The sequence below is a fragment of the Larus michahellis genome, chromosome 3, assembly GCF_964199755.1.
Source record: "Larus michahellis chromosome 3, bLarMic1.1, whole genome shotgun sequence".
In the NCBI taxonomy this organism is placed as follows: Eukaryota; Metazoa; Chordata; class Aves; order Charadriiformes; family Laridae; genus Larus; species Larus michahellis.
In genome coordinates this window covers 5,194,277-5,210,764 of record NC_133898.1, presented here as the reverse complement: position 1 = coordinate 5,210,764, position 16,488 = coordinate 5,194,277, and the positions used below count along the sequence as shown (strand labels likewise).

The 16,488-nt window shown below is 41.7% G+C and overlaps 1 protein-coding gene across 9 annotated transcripts in view; it reads right to left on the bottom strand.

Annotated features, from left to right (window-relative positions):
• Positions 1–15,265, bottom strand: part of KIF16B (kinesin family member 16B) — a 139,713-nt gene extending 124,448 nt beyond the window's left edge. For 7 of the 9 annotated variants that reach the window (XR_012585903.1, XR_012585904.1, XR_012585905.1 and 4 more), the window contains exon 1: positions 15,075–15,265. Coding sequence is in view for 6 of the 9 variants with exons in the window: in XM_074578426.1 (XP_074434527.1) it covers positions 15,075–15,121 (47 nt within the window). In the remaining 3 variants the exon portion in view is untranslated. The remainder of the gene's footprint in view (positions 1–15,074) is intronic. The other 2 variants (XM_074578430.1, XM_074578431.1) reach the window with 1 other exon arrangement.
• Positions 15,266–16,488: the final 1,223 nt, after the last annotated feature.

Genomic DNA, 16,488 nt, shown 5'->3' with positions numbered 1-16,488 from the left:
TGTTTTCTCACCGTTTTCAAAACTATCATAAAAAAATCATTAGCTTCGCATCTAAAACCAGCACATCTCAACCTGCTTGCTAGAGATGGGATTTCATTATAGTTAGTCATAAGAGTAATACAGGCTGCTCTTGAATGACAACCTTGAGCACAACATCTCCTGTGCTATTTATTAAAAACATGTACATGAAAAAAAAAAAAAGAAGGCAGGAGAGGAAGACTGCTATATACACTATACAAAACCTCACTCCCCAAATGCTAACAGACACGCCTGTTCCAAAACCACCTGCTAAGTCACCAGATAAACTGGCGTGCCCTACTGGTGCAAAGGAAAGCAGAGGGCTTTAAGGCAATAAAGTGCTGCTTTACCACGCTGCATGGTATCTCAGTGATTCCCGGATACCCGCTTGCACCAACCAAAAATGAAAAAGGAGAAACTTCGTCCTAGTAACAGGAGACCCAAGTTCAGGATTTTAGTGTGACATTTTCTTCCTCGGTTGACTGTGCAGCTATCCTTTATTCACATTCCGTTTTCCAGCAGAAATTCTAAAGAAAAGCAAACCCCTTTTAAAAATCTACATTGATGAATAAAGATTAGGCAAATAAAAGTGCTTATTTAAATATCAACACATTAAGTTATTTTCTAAGCTAACAAAATATATAATTGTAATAATTACAGCATTAATTATACAACTGAATTTAGATCAACCATTGAAAAATGTTAGAGGCATGCCTTAAGAGATACCTCTTAGTCATTTCCTTGTCACCCTTAGTAGCTTTTACTAGGTCTACAGTTAAGAGACTGAAATACTAAAATATAGCTATGCGTAATAAACAAGGAAATGGAGAAAGAGTTTCCAATGGTATTTTTTAGTAGGAAATAGACTTTGGCATTGCAGTAACGCAGCCTGTTACTGTAATGGATGGCTACCATTCATCCTGCTTCCTCAACAGTCTCTACCTGCCTGTAACGATTTGCTCAGCAAAGGTATAATAAGTAATGTGGCCCAATTAAATGGTCTATCTTACTATGAAAATTTGTTTCAAATATAATTTGTAACCTGCTTCCTCTAGGAAGTATGGAAGGACTCTAGGCAGGAAGAAGTTTGGGGCAGAATTATTGCTTTTTTATCTAGACTTCTTCATGCTTGAGGTGTATGAGGCGAAATAACAAAATATTTTGGTGCTTCTTCCCCCCAGACCTAGCCAGCTCTCCATATTACAAAACCTAAAAGATACTTAATAATGGAAAGCTGATACAAAATGTTTACAAAAAGTCTACATTCTGTTACAAAAATCTAACACCCATATATGAGCTACATAAAATTCTGAGAATCCTCCAGTCATTAATTTTTGTGATAACACTGATAATATTACTAAACGTTACTAAAGAATGAGGAAAAAAACCAAAACCACAACAATTTGTAAAGGACTAGCCAATAAAAAAGATTCATAAATAAAATCTTGCGTTTTCATAGGGGAAGGGATAGGGAGAAGACAACCTAAAACAGGAACACTATGATCAGAATCAATAAGCCAACCTGAGAGAAGTGAAAAGAACTAACAGGAATCAAATGTTAAAGCTTCATTTTAATATGAGACAGCCGAATATAATTTATTGTACACATAAAGAGTTTGAGAGGATCTCATAAAAAACCAATTGCTTGCATGATGCCAGTTATTTCCAGGCACTCATTTAATGCAGTTCAGCAGGGGCTGAGTCCCTTTCAAAAAGTTTTGATTGCAAGTTCCACATTAATTAAAGGTTCAGGCTGTAAACAGCTGCACTGCAGTTTTGGGTACCCTTCCAAGAACCTTCAGGGCTAGGAGAACCCTACTGCAACCAGCTGCTTCTCCAGCACCCATAGGAACCACCAGCCCTATCTCAGCCCAGAGACAAGCCCCAGCCACTAACCAAAGCCTCTGCCCCTGCAAGTTCCACCCCTCTCATCACAAAGCAACGTAAAGGGGCCGGCTGCCAAAACTAGTCCACAATTAACGCTTTGATGATTTAAGCAAGCTTGCTTCCCCCGAAGCCCAATCTGCTCCCACAGCAGTGTTTAGGGTCAGCCTCTGGGCTGCTCTCCCTGTTCTTTCATACACCACGTGGAGTTCCAGCATCACAAGGGAAGGAAACTTAGAACCCGTGATCCCGTGGCTCCTAACCAAACTACAAAGTGATCAAGCAGGCAAGTTTCTTGGCACAGACCCCAGGAAATACATCAGCCCAGTGCTATTATTAACCCTCTGCTATGGCTAAATTCAGCTAGTCATCTAGTAATTAATCGCAAGGGGACAGTATACTTGTCTTGTAATGGGATAATTTGATAAATGGTTTACTTGGGCAAAGTTTTAATAATTTCATCACAAGGGACACATGGGTTATGAAAAACTGCCCCAAACTGAAGATGATTCAGCAGCTATATCAAAACATGGCAGCTTCACGGAAAAAGCTGCAGTGTAGATATCTCTACGTCAAGTTTCTTCCCCTACTTCCCTTATATTCCCTGCTTATTTTCAGAGAAAAGACCAGAGCGGTTTTTGCTCCTCCATGGGCATTCAGTCAATACCATACTACAGGCAACCAAATGTTAGCAGTACCTCCAGGTTTCAAGGCAACTTTCAACGACCCTCAATCATTACGTCACTCACCCAGTCCTCCACAAGATTTTGTGAAGATGCTACCACAGAGAGAAGGGAGAAAAGCGTGGAAAAGCACTGTCACCTCAATTATAAATCAACAAGGGAAGCTTTAGAAAAATCCCTATTACAGACATGCAAAATGTGTTTATTTTTTTTCCCAAATTCATCTCTAAGGCTCTTCAGTGGATGCTTAAGATTTTTAACAGTGACTTTTTATTAATCTCCTCTGCGTTATTCAGACACTAGAGCACTTATTATAGCTTATCCCATTAGAAAATCGTGATATTGTTTTCCATTAAATTGATACTATGGGAATCAGTTCTGATTACCGTAACACGTGTCAGACATGACTCTGAAAAGAGAACAGGAAGAAAAAGATGTGTTTCATCTGGGGGGTGGGAGGGGAAAACCGAAAAGGACAGGACAGAAAGTACAACCAGTTTTCCCAAACAGTGCTTCAAAAGAACACTTCAGCAGACTTCCGAGGCTGCGCGGACAAGGACACAGGCAGTGCCTCAAATGCCCGCGGAGCATCTCTGTGTCAAAATGGAAAGACGGTCTGTAAAATATACTCTTGGAAATTCACCTAACTGTAGACATCTAATGGAATGTCTATTGGGAAATGATTACACTGAAGAGCAGATGTGCGATTTTGTTTTTCAACTACTCAAAACCATAGTCTGAGCACTTGTAAAAGCAACTCAACCGTGCTCAATGGCTTTTCTTTTCATCAAAGTGCCTGCTACTTCTTATATTCACATTTTAGGCACAATGTTACAAATTTCCTATTTTATCACTCTGCTTGTTCACTACTGGGGTATTTCTGGGGTCACACAGTGAAAGCACACGGGTTGCCTAATGACCAGAAGAATTCAAGGTAGATTTAACTGAAAAGCATGCACAAAGAGTGCAACAGAAAGAACCTGACTTTTTCTTGTAGCTTGGTAACACACTAACTGTATGTTTGCCCTGATGCCCCACCGAATTACACAGACCAAGAGCACTTCCCTTTGAGTAACTCTTAAAAGAGGAACATTCAATTCAACAGTATGCTTAAAGTCAAACAAAAACCCTACTACAAGAAATACTTTGTTACTTTCTGTAACCACAGGAAAAGTAAAGATGGTGCAATCTCAAATACCTCACAATTTCTCTTTCCTATCCAGAGGTTTTTGTTTGGTTTTGTTTTCTGTTTGTTTTGGTTTGGTTTTTTTTCCTTCAATGCTTTTTGAATCATTTTGCAGAAAGTACATTTTTTTAAAACGTGATTCCATATCCAGGTGCAGTTAAAAACACAAATCTGGTGGTCTGTATATAAAAACATCTTCATTACCTTTTGGGTTAAAGTAATTTTTTCCACAAACATCAATAACAAGTAGTTTAAATATAATATTGGCTGAGACCTAAAACCAGAACAAGTCAAGCAATCCGATTTAATCACAAGACTTTGGGAATCCACTGTGGCTTGAATCACCGGTACTACATGATGACACTGTATAAAAATCACTGTTGCCTTCATGGCAAGGCAATAGTCCAGCATATCCGGAGCTCAAAGTGACCCCATGCTGTTGACCAACGTGGCTACAAGCCAGTAATTAAATGACTGAAGCCATGTTTACACTAATATAGTCTAAAAGTCAACAACTCCACATTGTACACCCAGCAGCACAACAGCAATGGGATGCCCTTTGGACTCAGTTTGTGAAGAGATTCCTAGGTGGATTCTCCAATAGCTGGTAGGGGCTGAAGCCTCCACCATGTTCCGGAGAGCTCTGCAGACTCTTTTACATCCTCCCGTTCTGTCCGAACAACACATCTTCATTATCTTCGAGACCTCTACCAAGCTGTCAAATCCGGCTGACATCAGCCAACAGATTCAAAAGCTGCTAGATGGGAGCAGACTGGCTGCCAGACGGGTTGCGCAATCTCTCAAGTTTCACCTCAAGAAGCCAGATAAGAAAACTGCAGAAAAAATTCCTGGGGACTGAAGTTAAAAGAAACAGCTTTCTATGAACACAATTGCGATTGTGTCTCAGGAAGAGAAAGAAACTGTGTGCATACTTGGTACTTTAAAAGAATTTTGTCGTAAAGCACATTTTGTGTGGGCATAAGGTTTTTCGTGATCAATGTAATCTCAATAATTAGCTAGCGCAGACTTACAATGATATCCACTTTCCCTTTTGTGATACCAGTTTTTATAAGCAGCATTGGCGAACTTTGCAAATAGTTAAATGAGAGAGTTCTGCTACTCCCAGAACTTCCTTCACAATGCGTCTGAAACCAGAATAATAAAGCCAGTGACATAGAACGCAGAAGCAGGGGAAATCTTGTACATCTCATGAAACAGAAATATTCCCTGAGCTTCCATACTAGTACACACCCAGCAGTTCTTGTACGAAGGACAACCTAGATCAAATTCCTTTAGCCATAAGAATAAATTTTACCAGCAATACTGAAAAGCAGTAGTTTAATCTACAGCAGCAAGGCTCTCCTGGAAATGAGCATACAGGTGTCCTTGTGCTGTCTTCTGTCAAATGATAACTAGCTTTTTGGGGGAAACTATGCACACTCATGGTAACACATACAGACTGGTCAGTACATTAAATCAAGTACCTGACCTGGCTTTTAAATTTGTGTTTTTCATAGCATTACAGGCAGATTTCACCTCCCAAAACCTCAGATCACATCTAGTAGGTAGCCACATCAGCAAATTTATAAATCATCAGCAACAGCTAGCTTTAAAAAAAAAAAAAAAAAAAACCAAGACACCTTTCTGTATCCACACACACCATGGTCAACGATCACATAATCACTTGAAAAATATTTAAGCTTCAATTAGCAGACTACCTCAACAATGACTTTTCTGCTTTGCCTGCATAGATGGAGCATCAGATCAGGCTCAGTAATGGCGTTACCAGCAGGAACTAGTCCTGCATACTAAGTTTTAAGATATCCATGTGCGAAAACCCTCTTACACGTTTCTGATGTCAGCCTTTAAGAAAATGTAGCAGAAGCCCACCTTTGGCAGAAGCAACATAAAATATAACCTCAGACACAACTAAGTTGATTTGAATGACAGCATGGAATTTTATTGTAACTATTATGACACTATGAAGTTTCACTAGGACTCTTAGATTTTAGTCCCTGTGATAGTTTGCTTTTACTATCTTGTTTCTTCTGGTTTGTTCTTTTACTCCTGCTATTCCAGGTCATAAAGACAGTACTGGCTTAAACTCTCGTGTACAGCAAAATGCAATCCAAAGAAATCACACTGTTTCCCTGCAGTGCCCTTGTCTTTCGTGGCAGAAGGTCCTCAAGTTAGAAATTCAGAGGGAAAAAAAAAAATGTGCCTGACCTCACAGATTTATTAGCCCCACAAGTAACCCGTAAGGCTGATGTTCTGTCATTCCTTTCCTCAACTGAGACGCATACAAGCAATCTGGATTCAACAACAGATGACTTCAGTTATCTAAGTACAAATATCTTTCAAATGTGTAAGCATACAGAAAAATGATGGGTGTACTCCAGGTTCTGTATTTCACTGCTGCTTTGAATTTACAATATAAACTCTTTGGAGAGGAGTCTTCATAAAGCCAATATTTGAAGTGTCTAAGTCTTCAACAATAAGAACTTCAGCCCATCAGTAATTAAAATGCCGAGTGCCATGTACACCCTCTTTCTGTTAGATAACTCTGAAAAGCCCTCTCTCAATAAATAACCCTGTCTTTGTATTCATAGCTACAGCAAAACAGAGGACTTTGCTCTTCAATTCAGTCAGCTGTTCTTACCAACAATACCTGCCTTTCAGATACTCAGACTTCTAAGAGTCTTCGAGTCCAAGAGCTCAGCTAGGTTAAAAGTGCTGAGCGCTAATCCCATTTATTTCAAAACCGGTCTTAATTTCAAATAAACAAAGCCTCAGAAATCGACAGACTCACCTTTCTCTTGCTTCCTTTCATTGGGAAAGCTACAATACAGAGAGACTCGTTACTGTTTTCTCTGCTTTTTGTTGAGAGCTCCCTGAGACCGGCAGAGTTTGAAAGTATTTTATTTTTCATTATTTTAGTGATATAACATGCGTAGGTAACCTGGCAATGTGTTTGATAATCCTGAAATAAATTCATTAGGAAACACTATTCTAAAACTCATTTTTCAAGTTAAAAATGTTTAAGATCATAAAGTTTTGGAGATTAGAAATCATAAGTGAGCCCAGTTTAATTTGTTGCCCCACATATGCCCACGCTGCCACTGTGCTCCGGCCCCGCTGGCACTGGCAGGCCTTTGTTCTTCAATGCTAGGGCGGGGGACAGAGGAGACAAGGTAGCAATTGTGACAAATCCCACAGGCTTGAAAAACTTTTGAAGTATTTGCATTAAAGCACTAAAAAGGACAGAAAAATAAGCACATGTAAAGAGAGGCTATATGTGAGCTTCCCGATCTCGGATGGTTTACGCAAGATTCACTGTCAGTCACGGCCATTAACTCTTCAGTTGATAGGAAGCCGCTATTTTGTTCAAAGTCCACAGAGCTCCTTCTGCAGCGGTCACGTCTGCTCCAGTTTTGCTGCTCACCAGCACAAGGACACAGCTCTGCACTTGGGGCTCTCCCTCCCCGGTACATCTTGCTCGATAGATGAAAGCAGCAAGATCCCATTTTAAAGACTGCATATACCCTGTTTATTCTCTCTCCTGTGTATAACGCTGTGCAAAAACCACTGCAGAGGAGGTCAGGGGTGGAACAGCAAGCACAGGAGCTACTTAGAAGCCACCCAGGTCTAGTCTCACCTTCCCATTCAAGCAAGATCATTTCCTGCAATGACTTTCTTCAAAGGAATTAGCTCTTCCCAACTGCCTGGGCTTTCATTCCCCTCGGGAGACTCTTCCACAACCTGCACTATCTCATTAGCAGTAATTCCTTAGATACTGTTTAAGCTGATCCATTATTAGCTTCATTCCAGTACTCCCAAGATATTATGAAGGAGACATAACTAAATATTTAATTCCTCTTTTCCACATTTAAGCCCTGCAAATATTTCTAGATTTGCATCTCCTAATCTATTACGGTAGTCATAACACATAGAGTACAAATTTAGCTTGATAATTTTTGAATCGATGATTCCTGTAATTTTTGTTGATCTTTTCCCACGTAATTCAGATAGGAAGGTTCCAGAAACAGGACTTTTGGAGATACTGACCCAGGGGCTTGCTGGGGGAAACACCAACCACAGCTTCAGTGTTTGGCTCTGCAATATATTTGCAAACTAGAACTGCACTGTGATTGTAGCGCACTCCTAAATTCAAATTCATTTCTAAGCGGAAAAACTTCAAAGATTAACTACAGAGAAAAAGGGCACAGAAAGAAGAGGAAAACAAGCCACTGATGTTCAAAAACCTTATACTTTAACACAAGGGAGAAACTCTAGAGAAACAAACCACCAGAGAGTGCTGGCATTCCCTATTGCTCACACCCTTACGTTTCAGCTTGCTTCAGCACTGCCGACATTTGCTATTGTGGAAAAGCCTAAGGAGAGTCCAACAAGTTTTTCTAGAATATCCTGACCTGTGGCATACAAATTCCCAGCCAACTATCATCCTTGGTGTTGGCTTCTCTATTTGGCTTTAACTTCTCATTTTAGCAAAGGCCATGCTCTCATTAGACCCCGCTCCTTAACACATTCAATACTGCATTTTACCACCCCTTAGGAAACACATGGTTAGACTATTTGCAATTTAAAACTCTTCAGGAGAGTGACTGTTCTGCTTTACATTTGCAATGTTCTCCTTAAACTACTGAGTAAAATAACTTTGGCTGTTTTCCCCCCACCTCATGGCTGCTGCTTCTTCCATTCCTACATAAGCACGCCTGATCTACTTATCTACTACGATTTATTACCCTTATGCCAAAAAAAAATAAAAATCTTAAAACCTAAAACCATGCTATTATATCTACCATGCTATTATATTACATCTACCATGCTATTATATTCATTATAAGATTCCTGTCACCTCTTCCTTATTCTTGCCACTGACAACCAAGACTTTTCTGTAAGCCCACTAGGCTCTTTGTTTTTTTCTTTTCTAGTCCTTACAAGTTTGAGTCAACACTCTGCTGTGAGCAAGCTGTCACACTTCTACCTCATTTGCTGCAACAGCAAGTTCTCCAACCTTTCCTCAATTTTCAAATGGTCTGCTTGCAGCCTTACAACACAGCTTAGTACATCCCTTTCTCAAACATATGATCCGCATAGATATCATTTAGAGGAGTCTCACAATACATAGCACCTATGTTTCCTAGCAAACACTGCTAGGTCAATTGCATCTTCATTCCAGAATTACAGACAGGAATAACAACAGCCATAAACAACCATCACTAAGACTTTTATAATCTTTCAGGGCATTTTTACATAATTACTAATGTTTATGTCACAATTTATTGTTGGTACCCTTGCTCAAAGAACAAAATGTTCTCATCATGTTTAATAAGCAGAGCCCTCCCTAGCGCTGGTCAGGTACCATCAAAACCAGGGACCAACAGACCCATCAGAAGAGGCACACCTGTGTGTCCTACACACCTCTCCTTTCCTCTCTCTCAAAGTCCTACACCTTGAAATGTGTGGCCATACAACCACCATTTCATTTCACCCATAGGGAAACACGGATCAGATTCTACATTTCTTTCTCACAACCGAACAAGTACCAGATCTTTGTGCTTTCTCATGTCTGGCAGCCTCACTGTGCTGAGCTGCCAAGGCCAAACAAATGAAGCAGCCCGCTGCTCTTTAATCCCATACGAGAACCTGGCCATACCCACTGAGTATCGCCAAGCCATCGCCAGCCATCACCCATCTGTTAAGCACATCTTCACTCTGGTCAGGTCAAAGGTAGTGATTACCAGGGAGAGACGACGTGTACATCGTTATGCTAATGCTCACTCCTCTGCTCCTCTCTGTACTAGAGAGGGGACCTGTCCTGAGAAGGTGTGCATGACCATATTGTAGAATAAAATTTTTCCAACCGTTCGCTCCTTTTGAAGAGGTGAGAGAGAATAAATAGAAAATAAAGCCACTTCTTAATGTACCTTACAAAACTAAAACCACTTTTAATTTCAAACTTGAAGTTCTCTTAGTATCAACTTTACATGATCCAAGAACTCAGGTCAGTCTACACCTTTATGCACTGGTCCAACACTAACAACAGAAGTTGCACACAGATGAAGGTCCTTATATATACATATATGCATAGCTTACTTCCAGGGAGAGAAGTGTATCTACTCTGGATCCTCTTCCAAAGGCAAAAATCTGCTGGAGGTCATTAAATGGGTTCAAGGTTTTGGACACAAAGTACAGCAAGGTGAAAAAGCCACATTCAGAATAGTTTGTCTTGCCAACTCAGCATCAAAGTAGATTTTTGTTGGATTCAGACTCACCCACAGAAAAAGGCAGAGGCAAGTGAGAGATATGCTCACCCCGGGCACACCAGAGCCTCACCTACCCTTAAGATCTTTCAGTGTCTTTTTATAGTAGAGAAATTGTACGTGGTTATAAATCAAATCACAAGCTCCATAATTAAGACGAAAGTTCAAAGAATTAACGTAAGTAGTAGCAAATTCAGCTTGCTGATAAATAGCTCATCCTCATCGGTACAGAAAGTGACAGTATTGTGACACTGGGCCATATTTAAGCTCTGAGTTTTGTTTTCGTTATCACTCTGGACACCTCTTAAGAGCAACAACCAACAATCAGTGCTCAGAAACAGACACAGCAAAAATTTCACCCTGCACTTCAGAGACAAATATGATATTTAACTGTAGGTGTCCTTGCTTGTAATCACTCCATCTTCTCTCACTCTACCTGTGTTACACTGATGTTATACACATTTTTTCAAAACACTCTATCTTTATAAATTCATGAAAATGAAACATATACACAGTAACTTGTATTTTAGACACAGCAATTTATCATAAGACACCAATTCATTCCCCTCTTCCCCGCATTAGAAATTCTATAATATATTCTTCATATATTTCTTTCGCTTCTCTTCTCAATTCTAGAAAGCATGGGTAGTTAATTTTAACTTTCATACTCCCAGTACGCTCCTACCTAAATCACTTGTAAACATTCAGAATAGAAATTAAGATCTCATCTGTCTCTTCGCTGTTTACTTGTTTATCTCTTGTCACTGCTACAAAAACACTCTGGTCACATGTTCCTTGTGAAATGAAACATCTTATTTTATATCTCTGTCCTTTGCATTGCTGTATTAATTTGAGCTATTGAAAACTCTGCTACTGATACTAAGGCTTGGATTGTGCAAGCAGTTATTTTTAAAGATAATAGAACGTTGGCCCTAAATTTCCAAGGTACTCTGACTCCAGCTCTGCACGCAGAGGAGTTACTTAGTTTTACAAGCATTACTGAGAGGTGTAATAATGTAAAACCAAGAGAGCCAGCCTTATGTCTGATGAATAATCACGCAGAATATATTTGTGGATTAAAGTATGGACATAAGCATGGCTTTTAATCCAAACAAATCCCAGAGTCACACAAAAGCCTTTTCTAAGCAATAAAACATATTTTCTTTGTCTCCCCACTATCAAACATAAAAGCTGTTAATCTTCACGCGGTAATTGTGAGTGACTGTACAACCACGTAAAGCACTATAGCCACTGACACGCGTTTCTGCCATCGCCCACTTCTGTTTGGAGAGCAAATCTAAGGGTTAAGAACTGACCATTTAAAGATGAAATCAAATTGGAATGTCTATTTCATTATATTGGAAATAAGAACAGACCTGTGGGAAAGTCTACATGGCTCATTTAAATACACATTTAAAAACACTGAGAGCACTGGATAAGCACAGGAAAGAAGAACTTACTGCAGTGCAAAGCCACGTTCTGATGTCTGCTGCATCTTCTGCAGGCAAGGGCAGCATATGACCCTCGTTTAGTTTGTTCAACCAGTTAAATAATTAGTTTATGCAAATGCAAGAAACAGATGAAAAAGGTTAAAAATCAGAAAAAGCTTCTTTTCCTCTATCACTTCATGAACTAAAAGCCAAATAGAACAGAGCTATCGGGAGTAAAAACTGGCAACAGTCACAGAAAGAATGAAGTTGATATTTCCTTTATTAAATATCAAAACATTTTTTTCTTATTTAGCATACTTTAAATGGTTTTATATACCTGGCAAAAAAGTATAAAAGTGGTTTTCCTGAACACTGAATTCTAGGTTTCATGCAGAGGAAATGTGACATAGAATGGAAGTAAGAAAGAATTACCCCCTCATTCTTCTGAGCAAATGAACATAAAGCAATGTATTTGTTTGCACTGTGCAGATGCAGTACAGAACACAAAACAGAGAGACAGAATTAAGTTAGGCTTAACAGGATCCCAAATATCTCACACTATGCAGCAGACAGTGACTAGTAACCAGTAACCCAAACTCATCTGTTCAGTAAGTGAACAGAAAAGTGCCTCAAAGCTGATTATACTTCTCTATAATCCCATTATTTTGTCCAGGAAATGGCCATTCTGAGGAACAACAGGATCTTGATGAGAAACTGCATTTTGTGGGACCAGGTATGGGATTCTCCAGCCAAGTCCTCCAAATTATAAGTGTGAGTGCTTCTTCTAGTAACTGTTTTGGAAAATGAACCTTAGAAATAATGGTGACCAAAAGCATTAACTTGCCAGAGCAAAATACATCAGCCACCCAACCTCACCTCCCAGCAGATTTCTACTTGATGAAGAAAACCTAGTCTTCTGCTAGCTGGCAGGTTTTTAGCCCCTTTACAGAAAGATTAAAATATAAGCACGGACTGAAAGTCTGACACTGCAATTTGGTATTGAATTAGGAAACCAAATGAAAGATGGAGACACAGCAAGTAACTGAACTTTCTAAGCTCACACTCACAACTGGTTTCAAAGCAGTAACTGTACAGCCATTAGACATCATTTTTATTATGTTATCCAGAGATACGGTCAAAAACTTCTAGTGTAACCTCTGCATAACACACTTTGGGATGTTAACTACTTTAAGAAGAATGGTCAAGGGCTTTGAAAACAGCACTGAAATGAACAAATTCCTTCCACGTCAAGCCAGAGAACATTAAACCTAAAAATAAATCACCGCAGGAAAAAAAAAAAAAAAGGACTAAAGTTTGTCACCTACGCAACAGAACAGCAAGTAATCCTTAAACAACAACCCCCTCCCTATCACATGATTCATTCCAAGATCCATGTTCATGACTTATTACACAATTAGCAGTGCTATGACACCACACAGCGCAACTGCTCCATAATGCAGGAGTCTTACCAATGCCCATTCATTAACTCTGTCTTCTCTAATTAAAAATGACTCATGAAATAAGCTGCATTATATGATTAAGCTTCGAACAAACTAAAGCAAATTTAGAGACACACATGAAACCTACACAGTATCACGTTAAAGATTTTGAAAATAAGTGCTGCAGCATGAACACCCAATTGGGAAAGTTCCTTAGAACTGGCAGAAAGGTCCTTCCTCTGTAAAACACTGCGGTGACCCATAAAGAAGAAGGGAGCACAGCTGAGAGAAGACATGTACAAGGGAAACCAATATGAGCAAAATATGACTACTGGTCCAGGGTTAGGTTCACCATACCTTCACTATTGCAATAGGAAAAGCTATTGGATCCTCTAAGGCTTAGGATCTGTTTTTACAATATACAGCACACGAGTCCAGCACAGAATGAAGCAGAAGAGCACCACCAACCCCAGTACCGCTCTCAGGCTGCAGTACTGGGTGCCATGGGGAAGAGCAACTGTGCCTGTGAAAAATCAAGACTTAGAAGCAACATCCCATGGCACTGAATCCAGCTTCCTGAACTGGAAAGCTCTGCACAGTTTGCTTATTTCCATAGTCAGACACTTACTAGTTTTCAAAATAAGTTTATTCACAGCCTACTCAGTGCCACTCAGTACACAGTGCCAAAGATGGTGTTGATCACACCGTGCCTCGGCCTGCCCTGCTCTTAGGTTTTTCCTTTCCATCATATCACGATTTCCATCATTTTCTAGGTACGCTCTGATCTAGCCCTATCCAAGTCATATTCTTTTGCCACAACACTTGCAAAATTGTACTCGTGCTTTATGAGCTGGTGTTTCCAGCGCCTATCACAATTACCAGCCCTTTCCCCTTCTGCCATATGGTTCCCATTTCCCTCTCTCTCCTGTCTCTTAGTGGATCATGGTTCTAGTCCACAAACAAAACTTCTCCATGCTACCAAAACACTACAAATAACAAGCCTTATCAAGACTTTAAAGACCCATGCTACCTGTTGTCAGAGATTCTGGAAGGAAAAGTGAAGTGTGTATATGGAATAATTTTAAAAATTTCGAAGAACCATATGGTTAAACTCAGGGGAGGGTGCAGGGGGTTGTGACAAGATTATGCACCAACCCTGACCTCTAACCACCCGCCTCCATCAAACTGCCTAAACTACTTGAAACTGACCTGCAACATTCTCCCCCTCCAACCTTCGTCAGCTTCATTTTTGTAAGGTTTGTCCTTCCCCCACTGAAAAGGGCAAGATACCAACAGACTTTCAGAACCTGGCAAATTATCTCTTTTTAAATACCTGAATCGGATCAAGTGAAAGGAAGGGTGGGAGCCTGACTGGCTGCCTGTGCTTTTAAAACACTCTTCTTTTTAACTGGCTATATCATTCCAGAACAAGGGAAGAAGCAAGAGCTAGGCCAGTAGACTCTGATAATTTTCTGTGTATGGTTCTTAGATTATATCATAAAAAATTAACTCCATTGTGCATGTTACTTATTTATTTCACCTAAGAAAAGCGTTTATTTCCTGGGCACATCTCAGGAAGCGGGTGATAAACTCTTGCCAACATAGCAAATGCGGCAGACTGCCTCTTTTATACTTCAGGCTTAAGCAGCCTACTAATAACCTTTACCATAATGGCTCCTACACAAAAGCTGGCATTACAAACGAGCTAGACAACAATCTCTCTCTTTCCAGTAGGTAGGAAGGGTTGCCGTTGCTGCATGAGACAAAAAAAGTAGGTTTCTTTCACATTTCAGAAGCCTGGTTGTACACCCCGGGCAGGCTCTCGCCTCTCAGTAGTTTCCGTCTTTCCCACAGTAGCCTTTTCGCCATTCTCCAAGGATCAGACAAACGGACCGAACTTTCCCGGAAGAGCCCCCCATCTTCCAGCACATCGGGGAAGCCGCTCCCCAGTCTGCCGGCGGGAGAAGCGCTCCCGGCCGCCGCTCAGCCCCCGCCGAGACCCCGCTCCCGTCCCCGGCGGAGCTCTCCCGCAGCCTCGGCCGCGGTAACGGCACAGGGAGTTTCGCGCTCCCCCCGCCAGCGGCGGCCCCGGGACGGCGCAGCCCCCTCAGCAGCGGGGCGGAGGAAAGGCCGCTGGGGCCCGCACTCACCTGCGGTTCATGGGCCGCACTCGCACGGCCACCTTCACTGAAGCCATGGCTCATCCCCCGCCGGGCCGCTCGGGGCCCACACCTCCTCCAGCCGCCGGGCCGGCCCGGCCTCGCCCCACCCGGTCCAGCCTGGCCCTGGCCGCCGACCCGCGCCCCGCCCGCCGGGCCGAGCGCAGGCCGCCCCCCGGCCTAGGCCATGTCGCTATGGCAACCCCGCAGCGGCCTCCCCCCGCTCCCGGCGGCTATGGGGGCAGCACAGGGACAAACAACAGCGCAAGGCGTTGCTCCGCCCGGCCTTGGAGGAGGAGAAGGAGAAGGAGGAAGACGAGGAAGAGAAAGAGGAAGAAGGCCGGGGGGAGGGGGGCGGGTTGGCGAAGAGGGGTGCAGTTACCGTCTGTGAGTGGGTGGGGGCTTCTCCACAGGGCCCTCCCCCGAAGTGTAGATAGATAGATAGATGATAGATCTGTGTGTATATATATATTGTGTGTGTGTATATGCATATACATACATATGTATACACACCCCCCATAAATATATATCTCCCCATTATATATACCCCTTTGTATACCCCATATATATCTCCCCCTATACATATTAGGGGGGGAGCTGTGTGTAAATGCATAGACATACATATATATTTGTATACACATCCCCTGTAATAAATATCTCCCCATTATATATAGGGAGATATATATATGGAGGGATAGAGATGTCTATATAGATATATAGATACATCCATATATATCTATATATATCTACGTATATATCCAAATATAGGTATATACGTACGTACATGTTTAAGAGAAGGTGTTAGAACTGTGCACATGATCCCTGTCGCACTCTGCCAGGCTGCCACTGGTGAGATGCGGGTGAGGTGCCGGCGAGGCTGGGCTGCCACCGTGGTGGTACGGCGGGGCGGGGGACAGGACCTGTACATGGCCCCCCACCATGGTGTCGCACTGCCCACAGGGATGTGCCCGCAACGCCACCCTCTCAGCTGCCTTCCTAGGGGAGCTGCCCCAGCCTGGACTAGCCTGAGGCCTTAAGCAATGAGAAACCCTAACGAGGCCTCGGAAAGGGACATGGGACATGGTCCCGGTGCCATGGGAAGGGATAACGGCTCCACCGGCACCAGCCAGGCACATCTTTCCCTGGGGAGCAGCCGGCACTAGGAGGATCTGGCCACAGCAGGATGTCTGGCTCGTAAGGTGTAACTGTGATGAAGACAACATTAAAAAGGAAGGATAAGTAGTGTTATCATAAATAATAAATATTTTTGTTTGTTTGGAGCTTTCGGTGCCTGGAAACTACACCCAGGATGGAGATACCATTTAAAATGCTGCACAAAGGCCATTGCATTCAAGTCATTAAGGCATTACTGGATTGAGAAGCCAAAAAAAGCAATTGCTGAAAT